Source organism: Solanum tuberosum, unplaced genomic scaffold (genome assembly GCF_000226075.1).
Source record: "Solanum tuberosum cultivar DM 1-3 516 R44 unplaced genomic scaffold, SolTub_3.0 scf00379, whole genome shotgun sequence".
Classification (NCBI taxonomy): domain Eukaryota; kingdom Viridiplantae; phylum Streptophyta; class Magnoliopsida; order Solanales; family Solanaceae; genus Solanum; species Solanum tuberosum.
Window position 1 is genome coordinate 344,111 of NW_006239309.1, and position 16,655 is coordinate 360,765.

Here is a 16,655-nt window from a genome sequence, read left to right on the forward strand (position 1 = left end):
ACAAAACATTACCATAAATGTTTTTACTTTCTTGAAAGGAAAATATAATATTATTTTATATTTGATTTATTCTCTCCTTTTAGGACTCCTTTTCTAGTAGGAAAGGTTTTAGGACTCTATAAATATAGGTTTGTTTCTTCTAACATAAAAAACAATAGAATCCACAATGTAGTCGTTTAAGAGTCTTGTTTATAGGGAGATTTATTCTCTCTAAAGTTTCAATGTTTTTTCTTTATATTAGTTTTGATATAATAATATTTTGATTTTTAGTATAAGTTTTTTGTTATCTGATTTATCAACTATATGATTTGCAAATTGCAAGCTTCCGCATGACGCCCTAATCACACCCTTCAGAACCCAACAGATATATGGTATGTCTTTCAACTTGGATTCAACTAGCATATATGTCGTCAAACTTTAAGTGTGTCTAATTAGTAGACACTTAAATTTATATAAAATTGAACAAATAAACACATTCTTTTTACGTGACATCCTACATGACGACTTTTTATCGTACGTATCGTCCTACGTGTATTATGACACGTAGAATGTGTGTGTCTACTTATTCAATTATATACAAATTTAATTGTCTACTTGTACACATTCAAAATTGTAAGACATAAATATCTATTGAAACTAAATTAAATGACATCTTTATATATTATGCCTTATTTTTTTCATCTAATCCGAAAAAAGTTTTTGAGGTAGGTGAGAGTAATAATGGAATAGTACAATTGTTAATCTAAAATAAGTTGTTTTAGTCACTTTCAAAATAGTATAGGTCCATGCGAGGAGAGTTAATAGTAGTACCTACCTCAAAGCTGTGCAATTTATCAGTTTTGAATTTCCTCTGTTGTATTCATTCACTCTCAACCTATTTTCATTCTACCTTTGCTTCCTTGTGTTGTAACTAAGAAATAATTAATTGTATTTTTGTGGAAAAGGTAACAGATATATTGTATATTCAACATGTGGATTTGGCCAAGCTCAATAGATTTTATTCAAACAGCGTATTTATATTTATAAATTTATTAAATATGTTTAAATATAAAATTTAGAATTAAGTTATTATCACTTTAAATCGTCATTGTAAAATTTAAAATTCATAAAATTGAAATTCTAGTTTCGTCTCCACGCCAAAATCGTGCAATTATTAGCTAGATGAACAAAGTGTAATTTACTATAGAGTTCTCAATCAACTTTAAGTCCACCCATTTTCACTTTTCCTCTATTTTAGATTCTTCATTTTGATCTCCTTGTTCCTTGAATTAAAGAAAGAAAAAATAAAGTTTGTGGATGTACATATTAGGTGTTCTTCTTTAGAGACTTGTCTTTTCAATTGTACGAATTTTAAATAATAACCATTTCTTGAAATCTATTCAAATATTGTAATTAAACTACATTATATAATTATAAAGTTAGTGTCAATCACAAACTGATCGTTTGAGAGGACAATCACATACTAACGACACATTATTCATTATTACAAAAATATTCTTTATCATACTTGTTTGGTTAATGGTAACACATACATAAATAAAAAATTAAGAAAGCATGTCCGAAGTAAATAAACATGGAAAGAAAGACTTTATCATGTAGAATATGTATGTCTACTTGTTAAATTTTGAAGGAAAATATTTTAATTATAAACTCAAAGGTTCTTGAATCTTACTTCAAGTTCTATTTATTCCGTATATTTTTGCTTGGTTTTGTATTTTCTGTATATTGAAAATAACAGTAACATTCCTATTTATAAAAATAAAAATCAAATTAAACTAGGACTAGGAACTGATCTAACTAACATTAAACATAAATAAGTAAATACCATAAATAACAAATTTTAATCAATTTAGGATTCCTACTCCAACTTTGAATTATTATTTTCAACAAATTCAAATGTCTACTTGTGTACATTTAAAATTAGAGGGCATAAATATCTATTAAAACCAGATTAAAGAATATATTTATATATTATGCCTTTTACTTTTTCATCTGTTATGCAAAAATTTTATGGGGTGGGTGAGAGTAATAATGGAATAGTACATCTAAAAGCCCAATATGTGTAATTTTTTTATGTGGGTGAGAGTTATAATGAAATGAATAGTACAATATTTGTAAAACGTCTATTCTAAGAATATAAGGAAGTTATGGTTAATATTGCACTATGCACCATAAAAATTTTAAAACACGAGTACACCACTAGAAAGAATTAGGAAAAAGTATATTTAAAGAGAGTAACTCAATATCAAACCAAATACATCATTTAGTTGTTTTATAGCATAAGTGTCCGTATATTAATTTTAGAAATAAGTATATTCAAAAAAATAATTAACTAATTTTATGGATACCCCATTTTTAACAATGTATTTATTAAAAGACAAACATGAGTTTGTTGTTTGGTCACTTTCAAAATAGTACATGTCCATGTGAGGAGAGTTAATAGTAGTATAGGTAGCTGATGTTATCAGTTTTCAATTTCCTCTGATTTTGTATCCATTCACTCTCAACTCTCAACCTATTTTCATTCTGCCTTTGCTTCCTTGTATTAATCAATCAGATCGATATGGATTGCTTGATCCAGCCAGTTGCGGAAAAGGTAATAGAATGCTTGATCCAGCCAGTTGGGCGACAGATTGGGTATTTCTACTACTACAAGGACAACATCACATCTATGGAAAATGAATCTGAGAAGCTGAAAAATACCAGAATTGAGGTGGACCAAAAAGCGGAAGTTGCCCGGAGAAACTTAACAGGCATTTCACCCAATGGCGTTCTTTGGTTAACTAGTGTTGATACCACTATTGCAAAAGTGGATGATGTAATGGGACGTACAGCTGAGGTTGAAAAAGGTTGCTTTTATGGTTGGTGTCCAAACTTGAAGTCACGTTACTCCCTCGGCAGGAGAGCTAAGAAAACTATAGAGGAGTTGACTAAACTTCAAACTGAAGGCGGTGTAATCTCCTATGATCGTCCAGTTCAAATTGAGGCTACACCTAGTAACTATGGTGAGGTGTTTGACTCCAGAAAATTGAAAGAGGATGAGATCATGGAGGCTTTGAAAGATGAAGGGGTCACTATGATTGGGATATGTGGTATGGGTGGTGTTGGTAAAACAACACTCGCTGAGAAAATCAGACTACAGGCGAAACAACAAGGGTTCTTCAAAGATGTCGTCATGGTAACTGTCACTCAACAACCAGAATTTAAAAAACTTCAGGGTGAGATCGCAAGAGGAGTCGGACTGACATTAAAAGGGGATGATATATGGAGTTGTGGAGATGAGCTGCGTACAAGGTTAATGGATCAGAACAGCCGCAACCTTATAATCTTGGATGACGTTTGGGAGGCTCTTCCTGATCTAGACAAACTTGGAATTCCAAGTGGAAGCAACCACAAACATCGATGCAAAGTGATATTGACAACGCGTTACCGAAATGTTTGTGAAGCAATGGAAGCTCAGAACATCATGGAAGTTGGAACGTTATGCGAAGAGGAAGCATGGTGCCTTTTCAAGGAGAAAGCTGGTGATTCAGTAGACGATCCTTCTATTCATGGCACAGCAAAAGAGGTTGCCAAAGAATGCATGGGGTTGCCACTTGCAATTGTTACAGTTGCAGGAGCACTAAAGCGTAAAACCAAGCCTTCGTGGGAGGATGCCCTTAAACAATTACGCCGTGCAGAAGCAAGAAATATCCCTGGAGTGCACACAAAGGTGTATAAACAGCTGAGGCTAGGCTATGATTACTTGGAAAGTGATGAAGCCAAGTCCCTCTTCTTGCTTTGTTCTTTGTTCAAGGAAGATAGTAATATTTCGATTGAAGAATTGCTTAAATATGGAATGGGGCTTCGCATCTTTTCAAAAATTAAAAATATAGAAGAAGCAAGAGATAGGGTGTGTAATCTGTTACAAATTTTGGAAGATAGTTTCTTATTATCCCAAGGTTCATACATAAATCATGTTAAAATGCATGATGTGATCCGTGACGTGGCTATAAATATTGCGTCTGAGGGAGATCATAGCTTTATGGTAAGTCATGATGTGAACTCAGAAGAGTTCCCAAGAATAGAGTTATACAAGCAGCAATACAGTCACATGTCAATTGTTGCAAATAAATTTGACGAGCCTTGTAGCCCAATAGTTTGCCCAAAACTGAAGCTTCTAATGTTAGAACTCAGTTTTGAAGTGCCATTCAAGTTACATGATGATTTTTTTGATGGCATAAGTAAACTCAATGTCTTAAGCTTGAGGGGAAACACACATTACAAGTCCATTCTGCCTTTTCCAACATCCATTCAGAGTTTGTCAAGTCTGAGGATGTTGTATCTGAGTGAATTAAGGTTGGATGACATATCCATTATTGGTGAACTTGTCAATTTGGAAATTCTTTGCATAAGAGAATGTGAGTTAGAGGAGGTGCCAGTGGAGATTGGAAATTTGGCCAATCTAATTATGTTAGAGTTACCAAGAGGTACAAGGATTTCAGCAGGGGTGTTATCAAAACTAGTTCGATTGGAGGAACTTCATATGGTGGGAGTAGAAGATTATTGTAACTCCACCTTGAAGGAACTGGAATCTTTATCGAAATTGACTGCACTGACATTAAGTAACTGTTCCAAAGATGTGATCTACAGTAACTTGCGCCTTCCCTCCAGGTTGACACGGTACACTCTTAAAGTGGGTTATGCTTACACAGTGACCATGGGTGATTACGGAAAGAATATTGAGTTAAAGGTCACTGAGACCGCCCCATTGGGTGATTGGATCTGCCGCCTGTTGAAGGAATGCGAAGTTGTGCATTCAATGGGAAAAGGCTCTAATAACGTGTTGGCCGAATTGCAACTGAATGAGCTTCAGAACGTGAAAGTTCTCGGCCTTTCTAATTGTGATTTAGTGACACATTTATTGAACATCTGTGGGAGGACACATGAAGTAATCAAGTTCCCCAATTTAAATGAGTTAGACCTTTATAATATGGAATGCCTGACTCACTTTTGCAGTGACAATGTTGAGGGCATTGAGTTCCCTCTGTTATGGAGAATGAGCTTCAAGGGGTTACCTGAGTTCCAAAATTTCTCCCCTACCACCAACAACTCCATCATCGACTCAAATCCTCTTTTCAATGAAAAGGTTTGCTTTTTATCATGACAAATACGGACTTTTTTTAAATATGAAACGAGCTTACTTTTTCACTTTTTATTTTGAGGGTTTTTATGAATTAAAATTTTACCTTTTACTTGAGCACTAAAGATATTTACTTACACAAAGTATATTCTTTTATTCATTATATAAATGACTTAGATATACCTTTTTGGTCTAACCAAGTGAAAAAATAATTTTAAATTAATTTGTTATATGAAAATTCCATATAAGGATATATTTGATTCATTTTACATAGGAATATTTTTATTGAATTTTTTAATTCAACGGCTAATTTAAGTTTTAAATATCTCTCTTATAAATCTATTTGTTTATCATTATTTGAGTTTCTTATTCTTATTCATTTTTGTGTGTATGCGCGCGCGTGTGTGTAAATAAATAGATATGAAAAAAAAAGTAAGAACAAAATAAGTTGTATTCAGTTTTTTGAGTGTATCATAAAGTATAGCTCGTGTATAAGTAAATTATATTGTATCCTATCTATGACTTTTATCAAACTATATTGCATAGTCAATATTGTATATTTTATATGAATTTTGGTTGATAAAACATGGCTATATTTGTCGTAAACCTAATTACTTTATTGTATATATTTGAAACTATATAAAAAAAAAATATAAAGTGTTTGAGCTACTAAAAATCTTTTTAAAATATTAAACGAGATTATATGATTTTTTTTAAGGAAAAATTACTTGGATGAGTACCTTTTTAATAAATAACTAGTGATTTTAGCGATATTTTTTATTTATTACCATTTATAGAATACTATGATAAATCTATAATATGTATTTAAAGTGAATTATGTGTGCAATATATATGCTTTATAACAATTTTCTTAAATATATTATACTTGTTTGGTAAGAAATTGACACATTGTATTATAAGTGTATTAAAATGTGTGATAAATGTATTATTCATCAATAAAACGTATATTATATGTGATCTATAAATTGTTCTCTGTGATATGTATTAAAATTGTATTATAAATATATTGAAAGTGATCAAGTAAAAAAAATGTTATTGCTATAAATGATAAATATTTTTTAATATAGTATATTTATGTAAGTTTCCTTTTTTTTTATGTATATATTTGGCTCTTTTAAAATATATAAATGTGTTTAAGCACTTTTGGCTTCTCCACGTATGACCTAGTGTTTTCTTCCTGCAACAAAATACAATAAAGTTTGATACTTCAACTTTTGCAGGTTTCTTGTCCCAATCTGACTGAGCTATACATACAAAAACTTGAAAGGATTAGAGTTCTATGCTCTCACCAACTTCCAACTGCCTACTTCACCAAACTTAAATCATTAGTAGTATCTGAATGTGAGAAATTGAGAAATCTGATGTCTCCATCAGTGTCTAGAGGTGCTCTGAATTTACAGAGTCTACAGATAAAAGATTGTCAATCAATGGAAGAAGTTATCACAGAAGAGGAACAACAAGGACAAGGAATCATGACTTTATTTCCCTCCTTGAAAGTGTTGAAGCTTTGCAGGCTGCCTCAGTTGGAGCATTTCTTTCTGACGGAGCATGCTCTTGAATTTCCATTACTCAGAGAAGTGGAGATTGATGATTGTCCTGAAATGAATATGTTTGTCCAACATGGAATATTTATGAGTATTGCGAGTCTTGAAAGTGTGAACAATGATGATGAGGTGAAAGCAGTTGATCTCAATAAAGTCATGTTCAATTCTAAGGTTTGTCTTGTACCTCTAGCTATATAACTAACCAGTAAGCTCATCCCCACTTCGCCCTAATTAATTGAATTTTCTATTGTTCAAAAAAAAATATTTTAGTTTTCTAATTTTAACTAGTGATATTATTCACACTTACTATATATATATATATATATTACGAATCTTCATCATCTAAGTGTTTTTAAATCTTCTAAAATGCTTGATTTTTATGTAATATATTGTAAGTAAAAATAATAGTTTTATTTTTCTTGCTAAAAATAATAGAAAGAAAAAATTTCAATAAAACTTGATTTCCTTCTATTCATTTTGATAAATTTCTAAACTAAATTATTTATTATATTTTTAATACAAATCTAATATATGAATCTCGTATGCACTTTTCTCTTATTTCATTCTTTTACTTTCTCTTTAAATTCTTTTATTTTTATTCGTTTCCTTTTTTCAGCGTTTCTTTTCTTATTTTCCTACCTCTTCATTTTTGTTTTTTTGTTTTTTGAAAATCAGATCACGTTTTCTTCTTCTTCTGATTCCCTAATAATAATAATAATAATTACTTAGTGATTTATGCAGTAACTATTCAATTTAATTAGAGAGTAGTAATAGATTCTTCAATAAAAATATGAAAATCATACAATTTAATTGAAGAATGAATCATTAAGAACCAACACAATAAAAATTGTCATCAAGCTAAACATTTTTCTTAAAATCGATATATAGCAAAGAATCAACAAATGATTCTTCTTACTTTTGACCCTCCAATTTATATGTTACAATCACATTGACACTGACATAGTAAAGATACATAATTTTTGCCCAACCCTTCTTAATAATATTACTAGTGTATTTGTATGTGCTTCGCACATGTATAAGAAAATATTAAATACATATTAAAATAATTAATGTCACGATTTGATAAATATTCTAATAAATTATATAATAAAAGAGAGAAATACAAATTAAGTTGCCTGATATTATCTATTCAGGAAAATTGCTAAAAAAAATATCATGCGGCATTTTAAATTTAAAATAGCTTATAAAAAAGATGAAAACATAAAAGTTGATATGAAAAGTTTCAGCCACGTAACAGTCGTCTAATTATCATAGTTTCATATTAAATTAATGATTCTTATATCAATATTATTGGTTCAACCAAAATATTAAATCTACTCGATCATAAATTCCGTGACTTTTTTTTTTGTACAAATGACTGCATGATAAAAATATACAAAATAAAATATATTTGTGCTAAATCATAGTGAGAAAAAAATATTTGAATTATATTCGAACATACTTATGCACAAAACTCAAAAGTCGGAGAGATTTTTTTAATTTTTTTCGATATTCGATGCTCGTACTGGCATTCATATAGTACATATTTATGTCGCATAAGATTCATTAATATTAAAATTTTATATTTAAACTTTCATTTTTATAGCATGCATTGCGAGAAGAAAGAATTTAAGTTGTTATAGTGAAACACTATTGTTGAGGTTTTTCTTTTACAATAAAATTGAACACATAATTTAGTCATATAGAGATTATTAAAGAGTACCAAAGAAATATTTTTTTTAAAAAAATATGTATATGTAGCGTTGAAGATGTAGAAAAAGTACTAAAAGTTGGATGTGAGAAAAATAAAAGAAATATTTTTTTTACTTTCAATAACAATTAATAAATCTAATACTCATTGATCATATATTTACATTTATTATGGTAAAAAGAGGGGAAAAATTTGACTCTTTGTTATCCTTATTCACACCTCATTTACACTGTTAGAAAGAATCTTAGCTTTTATATATGACTTTTCTTCAATACTTTAAAAATTGTGATCTTAAAATTATATAACAAATTAAAATAAAGAGAAAATGAAAGAATTACTTAATTTTGACTGTCGACATCTTCTTCTTTTTTTGCTTGTAAAGCCTTTAAAATTACATGAAAAGTGATGAAGACAAAAATAATTATTATCAGCCACAAAAAATCACTTAACTATATTAGAAAGTAAAGAATAAAGAAGGATCATAGCATTAATATAGTATTCTACTATTAAGAAACGCATATACAAACCATGAACAAAAGAAAGAAAGCATCAATAGTGTGTGTATCATGTAAAGAGAAAATCCAAAGAAGATGAAGAAAGAATTTGAATAGATATGAGACTAAAAAAAAAAAAGCAAAATAAATCATGTAAAGAGAAAATCCAAAGAAGAAGAAAATGATTGATAGACAACATAAGAATTTGATTATGTGAGCATAAATTTAAGGGAAAAGGGACAAATATACCCTCGAACTATCACAAATGGTATGTTAATACCCTTCGTTATACTTTAAGGTTGTATATACCCTCACCGTTACTCTTTTGGGTTGTGTATACCCTTAAAACTAATGGACGAACACATGGCTTCATCGTAGCCATTTACTCGATTTTTTTTATTTATTTACATAAAATAAAAGATTCACCCGACCCACAACCAAATACCCTTCATCTTTTTTGTGAGAGAATATCACTGATTCCTTGCTAATCCAAAAAAAAAAAAAAAAAAAAGAGAAATAAAAAAATAAAAATCTTCAACTAGAATAAACTCAATGCATCCTCCTTAAAGTTTAGACAACAACAATGAATCATCCGCTTTCAACAACACAAATTTTCAACTTTGTGCAAAATTAATATCAAAAGCTTTCCAACAACAACCACAAAAATATGGTGCACTTGGTTCATTTCATCAAAATCTATTTCAAGAATATTTTTGAACCCTTTTAACCACAACAAATCAATTTGAGCTCAAATTTTTTTATTCAATTGCAAATTCAATTTAAAGCTTGAAGCTTTATCCGTCAATGGTGGTAGTATTTTTAACCCGTTTCAACAACAACTAATTAATTTAAGTTAAAATTTTCTTAATTGATTGCAAACCCACTTTTCTTGAAGCTTTGTCCATCAATGGTGGTAGTATTTTCAACCCCTTTCAACAACAACAAATCAATTTAAATTCAAATTTTTTTATTCTATTGAAGACCCACTTTTAAACTAGAAGTTTCGTCCATCAATGGTGATAGTATTTTCGACCCCATTCAACAACAAATCGATTTGAACAATAAATTAAAATGGGTCTCTTGTTTGTCAATGAAATAACAAGCTACTGTGTCTTTGTTTTATGAGATTTGAAAAAAGCTGCAAATGAAGATGTATTGAAGAACAATTTCGTGTTTTGTTTGATTTAAAAGGTTTTGGGTTATGTTTTAATGGAGGAGGGCTCTTTGTTTTTATTTTAATTTAAAATGTCATGGTGTTTTAATTTGGGTCATGGGTGGGTAAATGAAAGATGGGTGGATTTTTTAATTTTAGGTAAAAAATAAATAAAATCGGGTAAATTGTTGAGATGAAGCCACGTGTCCGTCCGTTAGTTTTAAGGGTATACACAACCCAAAAAAGTAACGGTAAGGGTATATGCAACCTTAAAGTATAACAGAAGGTATGTACGTATCATTTGTGATAGTTTGGGATATATTTGTCCTTTAACAATGATTATGAGGTGAAAGTAGTTGGATTTGTACTTTTTAGCTATATTGAACATTCGCAGGTTTCTTGTCCCAGCTTGGAAGAGCTATCTATCTTTAGTGCTGACAGCATAAGTTCTCTATTCTCTCACCAACTTCCATACTTCAGCAAACTTCAAAGATTGGATGTACAGAATTGTGTAAAATTAAGAAACTTGATGTCTCCATTAGTGGTCAGAGGCTTTCTGAATCTCCGGACACTAATAATAGAAAATTGTGAGTCAATGGAAGAAGTGATCACAGAAGAGGAACACCAAGGAGAAGAAATGACTAATGAGCCCTTATTTCCGCTATTGGAAAAGCTGATTCTTCACAAGCTGCCTAAGCTGGGGCATTTCTTTCTGACCAAGCATGCTCTTAAATTTCCATTCCTCAAACTAGTGATCATTTTTGAGTGCCCTAAAATGAAGACGTTTGTCCAACAGAGAGTATATACGGGTACAGCGAGTCTCATTAGTGTGAACAATGATGATGAGGTGAATGCAATGTTCAATTTTAAGGTTTGTCTTGTGCCTCTAGTGTATAACTAATTACTATAAATATTTTTGTCATGCATTAGTACACCCCTGGTCTACTGCTCTCTTACCGTTTTAACTAGCAAATAATTAATAGTAACAGTAATCTTCTCAGATAGTCATTTCTGTTTCTCACCTGATACCTATGTTGACTGAGGTAACAAATATAGGCGAAACTAAAAAATTGTAACCGAGGGGTTCATGTAAATCTAATAGCTTTTGCCCAGAAACTTTAATCTGTATTAGTAATATCTAGATTATGAACGCGATTGTTATTGGATATTACCCTGAGGTCATTAGAGATATTTATAAATTTCAAATTCTGAATCTGCATCTCGTTCTAAATTCTTTATTTTTTATACCTCAATAGGACTAATAAGATAAGAAATAGCCCCTTGCTTGTACTTTTTCTTTTGAGTTTCGTTTTTATTATATATATAAAAAAACTAGTCCTAAAAAATGTCTTCCATTATATTTAACAGCTAATATATATGTGGATTTATTTTCTCATGTCATCTTGTATTTTATCTCTTTTTAAAAGATTTTAAAGAATGCTATTTTGGAGATGCTTTTTAAAATATTTATTTTATTTGAGTAATTTGACCTTAATTGATTTCTTTCATATTTTGAAAATAATGGTATTTATATGGGTTGTTTCTCAAAAATTAACTGTTAAAACTATAATAATTGCTTTATAATACTTTTAATCAAACCTAGTTTTTAAGCACTTTTGACTTCTCAACTTATGACCTAGTGTTTTCTTTGTGGGTGTTAATTGTCTTGTGGTTGAGCCCTTATCATCCCTTCAACATTTTCAGGTTTCTTGTCCCAGCTTGGAATATCTACACATCAGTGAAGCTGAAAGTATAAGTGCTATATGCTCTCACCAACTTCCAACTGCCTACTTCAGCAAACTTCAAACATTGAAAGTACAGGATTGTAGTAAATTGAGAAACTTGATGTCTCCAACAGTGGCCAGAGGTCTTCTGAATCTCCAAGTGTTACAGATAAAACACTGTGAATCAATGGAAGAAGTGATCCCAAAAGGAGAAGGAATCATGACCTTATTTCCCCACTTGGAAGAGCTGGAGCTTAGCAGGCTGCCTAAGCTGGGGCATTTCTTTCTGGCAGAGTGTACTCTTGAATTTCCATTTCTCATAAAAGTGGAGATTAATGACTGTCCTGAAATGAAGACGTTTGTCCAACAGGGAGTAATGTGGGTACAACGTGTCTCAAAAGTGTGAACAGTGATGATGAGGTGAAAGTAGTTGATCTCAATAAAGCAATGTTCAATTATAAGGTTTGTCTTGTGCCACTAGTAGTATAACTAATTACTGCTCTCTTTTCGTTTTAATCTTTAGATAGTTATTTCTGTTTTTCACTTCCTGTTACCTTGATGTAAGATGAGATATAGCTCATTTTTAGATTTGTACTTTAAGTTATATTGAATATTCATCCCTTATATAAAATACAAGGCCTTCAACATTTGCAGGTTTCTTGTCCCAACTTGAAAAAGTTATACATCAATGGGGCTAACAGCATAAGTGCTCTATGTTGTCACCAACTTCCAACTGCCTACTTCAGCAAACTTGTAAAATTGGAAGTAACGAGTTGCGAAAAATTGAGAAACTTGATGTCTCCATCAGTGGCCAGAGGTGCTTTGAATCTCCAAATACTAAAGATAGGATATTGTCAGTCAATGGAAGAAGTGATCACAGTAGAGGAGCAACAAGGAGAAGGAATCATGACCTTATTTCCCCTCTTGGCAGAGCTGGAGCTTAGGAGGCTGCCTAAGATGGGGCATTTCTTTCTGACAGAGCATGCTCTTACATTTCCATTTCTCAGAAAAATGAAGATAGATGACTGCCCTGAAATGAAGACGTTTGTCCAACAGGGAATATCTGTGAGTACACCGATTCTCAAATGGGTGAACTTTGCTAAGGAGGTGAAAGTAGATGATCTCAATAAATGGACACAAGAGATGTTCAATTCTCAGGTTTGTCTTGTGCCGCTAGCTGTATAACTAATTATCTCTAGTGCTCTTTGACTTAATAGTAATAGTAATATTCAGATGTTTATTTATGTTTGTCAACTTCCTTGTACAATATTTTCAATTAAAGCATCACTATTCTCTGCTCCCAGGAACAATCTGAAGCTAGTGAAGCTACCAATGGCGATGAATCTGAAGCTAGTGATGACGATGAATCTAAAGCTACCAATGGTGATGAATCTGAAGCTACCGAGTCTCGAAAGGGTGAACCATGATTTTGGTGTGATAACAACAAAGCCAAATCTAGTGATGGCAGAAGTTAGTGATTCAGTCTATGAATCCAAAGCTGGCAAGGAAGGTAATGAGTATTCCATGAATTAGTCCAAGTTAGATCGAACATCACCTAATACCTACACCGTTGTTTGTTGATTTTTGCAAGAAGGGGCAGATCTTGAAGAAGCAGCGCAAGTAAAATGCTCGCGATGGAGGTAACAAGTAGAGGGGGATCAATATTATAATCCATGGATTCACTTGAACCCAACAGTTTTTGCCAAAAGACTTTGTATTTGTATCAGTAATTTCTTTAATTAGAAACTCTTTGATCATGCGGAGGGTGTAAACTGTAAAGCATCCCAAATTAGAAATTCTTTAATTAAAATTCTTGCCTCAGAGCTCCAAGCATTGTCTGCTCAAGTCTGTTGCCATGGTTCCTATGTCAGCTTGCACACATGTTGGTGGATTCCACAGTCTATCAAATTGAAGTTTGTTTATTGTCCGTGTATACAAGTTAAATTCTTATTTGAAATGCCTCTTAAGACCTGTGAGATTCTATCACTTCCTTCTATTTGAGAGTTCTATTATACTAGAATTTGTTGGCTTTTGTGGGTTTGAATAATTTGCAGAAGATTCATAAACACAAGTGCCAATAGTAGAAACTAAACCACCACAAAACTACATAGTTGTTGATCAAAATAAGGACATAAAAGTGACGATGATGACAGAGGAGAAGGGTAACACAAGGTCCCAACACAATAATAATTTCACGGTCAAGACAAACTAGAAAACTCTTGAAAGATATATTATCTGCCCTTTGGTTCCTCATCAAAATACTCATATTGGAAGTTCAAAAGTTTCTACGGTATTTCAATACACACAAGACTAAGTTGACAAACCATTACTTTTGGCTTCTCCACTTATGACCTAGTGTTTTCTTCCAATAGCTCCAACTGTATCTTCAACAAAGTTTGATACTTCAAAGCTTGCAGGTTTCTTGTCCCAACCTGGAAATGCTATGTATCAGTGGGGCTAACAGCATAAGTGCTCTATGCTCTCACCAACTTCCAACTGACTACTTCACCAAACTTAAAAGATTGTATGTACGGAATTGTGGAAAATTGAGAAACTTGATGTCTCCATCAGTGGCCAGAGGTCTTCTGAAGCTCCAAGTACTAGAGATAGGATATTGTGAGTCAATGGAAGAAATGACCATAAAAGAGGAACAACAAGGAGATGAAATGACTAATGAGCCCTTATTTCCCCTGTTGGAAGAGCTGGATCTTCGCGGGCTGCCTAAGCTGGAGCATTTCTTTCTGACAAAGCATGCTCTTGAATTTCCATTTCTCAAGAAAGTGTATATTGATGACTGCCCTGAAATGAAGACGTTTGTCCAACAGGGGATATATGTGAGTACACCGAGTCTCAAAAGTGTGAACAATGATGATGAGGTGAAAGTAGATGATCTGAATAAATGGACACAACAGAGGTTCACTTCTAAGGTTTGTCTAGTGCCGCTAGCAGTATATCTAATTAACTCTAGTGCTCTCTTTCTGTCTTAACTCTAGTGCTCTTTTTCCTTGTACAATATTTTCAATTAGTAATCTGATGCATCACTATTCTCTGCTCCCAGGAACAAAATGATAGTCAAGGCACTACCGATGAGTCGAAAGGGTGAACCATGATTTTGGGGTGATGGCAGAAGCTAGTGATGTCCATGAATCCAAAGTTAGCTAGGAAGGTAAGAAGTTTTCCATGGAACTGTCCAAGTTAGATCGAACATCACCTGATATATACATATAGGGTCGTTTGTTGATTTTCGAAAGAAGGGGTGGATCTTGAAGAAGTGACGCAAGCCTAGAGTAGCAGCCTATTACGTTTTGTCAGGCTCCTTTGATATCTTATTAGTCAAGCATTGGTGCACCTTTAGAGTAAGATGCTCGTGATGGAGGTAACAAGCAAAGGCGGATCAATATTATAATCCATGGATTCACGTGAACCCAGCAGTTTTTGCCAAAAGATTTTGTATTTGTGTCAGTAATTTCTTTAATTAGAAATTCTTTAATTAAAAATTCTTGCCTCAAAGCTCCAAGCATTGTCTGCTCAGGTCTGTTGCCATGGTTCCTATGTCAGCTTGCACACACGTTGGTGGATTCCAGTCTATCAAATTGAATTTTGTTTACATTACCAGTATATACTAGTTAAATTCTTATTTGAAATGCCTCTCAGACATGTGAGATTCTATCACTTCTATTTGTGAGTTCTATTATACTAGAATTTGTTGGCATTTGTGGGTTTTGAATAATTTGCAGTAAGATGTATAAACACAAGTGCCAATAGTAGAAACTAAACCACCACAAAACTACATAGTTGTTGATCAAACAAGGACATAAAAGTGACTCTGATGACAGAGGAGAAAGGTAACACAAGGCCCCAACGCAATAATAATTCCACGGTCAAGACAAACTAGGAACCTTGTGAAAGATATATTATCTGCCCTTTGGTTCCTCATCAAAATACTCATATGGGAAGTTCAAAAGTTTCTACTGTATTTTTCAATACACACAAGACTAAGTTGACGAACCATTACTATTCTGAAGGTATTCTGAAGGTAAGGGAAAGCTTAGCATGTCAATGTAATCAAAACGTTACACATACAGCAAAAATAAGCATGGACTGATTTAGTTTGAAAATATAGAATATCGGAAGCAAAATGTTTATTCCTCCATGCGATTTTCCTCTGACTGCTTTCGCGAAACCTTGACCTTGGTAGGCAGTGTAAGTGATGGCTCTTTGACGAGCACAGAAGGAGCTTTGACCATGTGAATGCTCTGCTCGAGCTCCTTTGTTGCTTCTCTCTGCTCCTTGGCTTTCTTTCCTTTCATCCTGTATGATTTGCCAACTAATGTTATTAGCAAGAAAAGGGAAATGATAAATTAGAAGTAACGGAAAATAGTGAAGCACAGTATAAGGAACCTCTTTGTAATATGTCTCTCCTCCCTGTCAACTCTGATTTTATCAATTTTCTTGATGGCCTTCAGAGTGTTCACAGTTACATTCCTGTCATATCTCTCTGGCCTATTACGCTTCCTCTCGAATTCAAATGTTGAGTCCTTAAAATGAAAATTAGCAGCAGGAAAGGAACTTTCAGTATCCAAAATAGAATAAAACAAAAAAGAAGAAAGATCATTAGACCAAATTTTTTCCAACAAAAAGCATATCACTGTTTACCTGAGTCATGTCCTTTCCATGCAGCCGTCTATATGCTTTAGTCCATTTAACTTTACGAGGATTCCTCTTCATCTTAAAGTTCTTGTGGCACTTAGACCTACAGAACCGAAAGATCTGCACAGAGAAAACACAGAAAGCTTTTCCTTTACTTGATGAACAGCCAAGAATTCAGAACAATTCATTTCCTTGTGAAGATTCAAACCCCCCCCCCCCCCCCCCCCCTTTTTTTT

At 32.6% G+C, this 16,655-nt stretch overlaps 2 protein-coding genes across 3 annotated transcripts in view; one reads left to right on the top strand and one right to left on the bottom strand.

The window, feature by feature from the left end:
* The window catches only part of LOC102581026 (uncharacterized), a 53,005-nt gene extending 39,307 nt beyond the window's left edge, over positions 1–13,698 (top strand). The window contains exons 7-10 of the mRNA XM_015302887.1: positions 10,392–10,892; positions 12,190–12,231; positions 12,424–12,927; positions 13,074–13,698. Of these exons, the coding sequence (XP_015158373.1) occupies positions 10,392–10,892; positions 12,190–12,231; positions 12,424–12,927; positions 13,074–13,196 (1,170 nt within the window). The 3' untranslated portion in view covers positions 13,197–13,698. The remainder of the gene's footprint in view (positions 1–10,391; positions 10,893–12,189; positions 12,232–12,423; positions 12,928–13,073) is intronic.
* Positions 13,699–15,645: 1,947 nt separating this feature from the next.
* Positions 15,646–16,655, bottom strand: part of LOC102582594 (probable ribosome biogenesis protein RLP24) — a 2,730-nt gene continuing 1,720 nt past the window's right edge. For both annotated transcript variants that reach the window (XM_006362182.2, XM_006362183.2), the window contains exons 3-5: positions 16,426–16,539; positions 16,171–16,307; positions 15,646–16,080 (exon numbers count right to left, since the gene is read on the bottom strand). In XM_006362182.2, the coding sequence (XP_006362244.1) occupies positions 15,912–16,080; positions 16,171–16,307; positions 16,426–16,539 (420 nt within the window). In that variant the 3' untranslated portion in view covers positions 15,646–15,911. The remainder of the gene's footprint in view (positions 16,081–16,170; positions 16,308–16,425; positions 16,540–16,655) is intronic.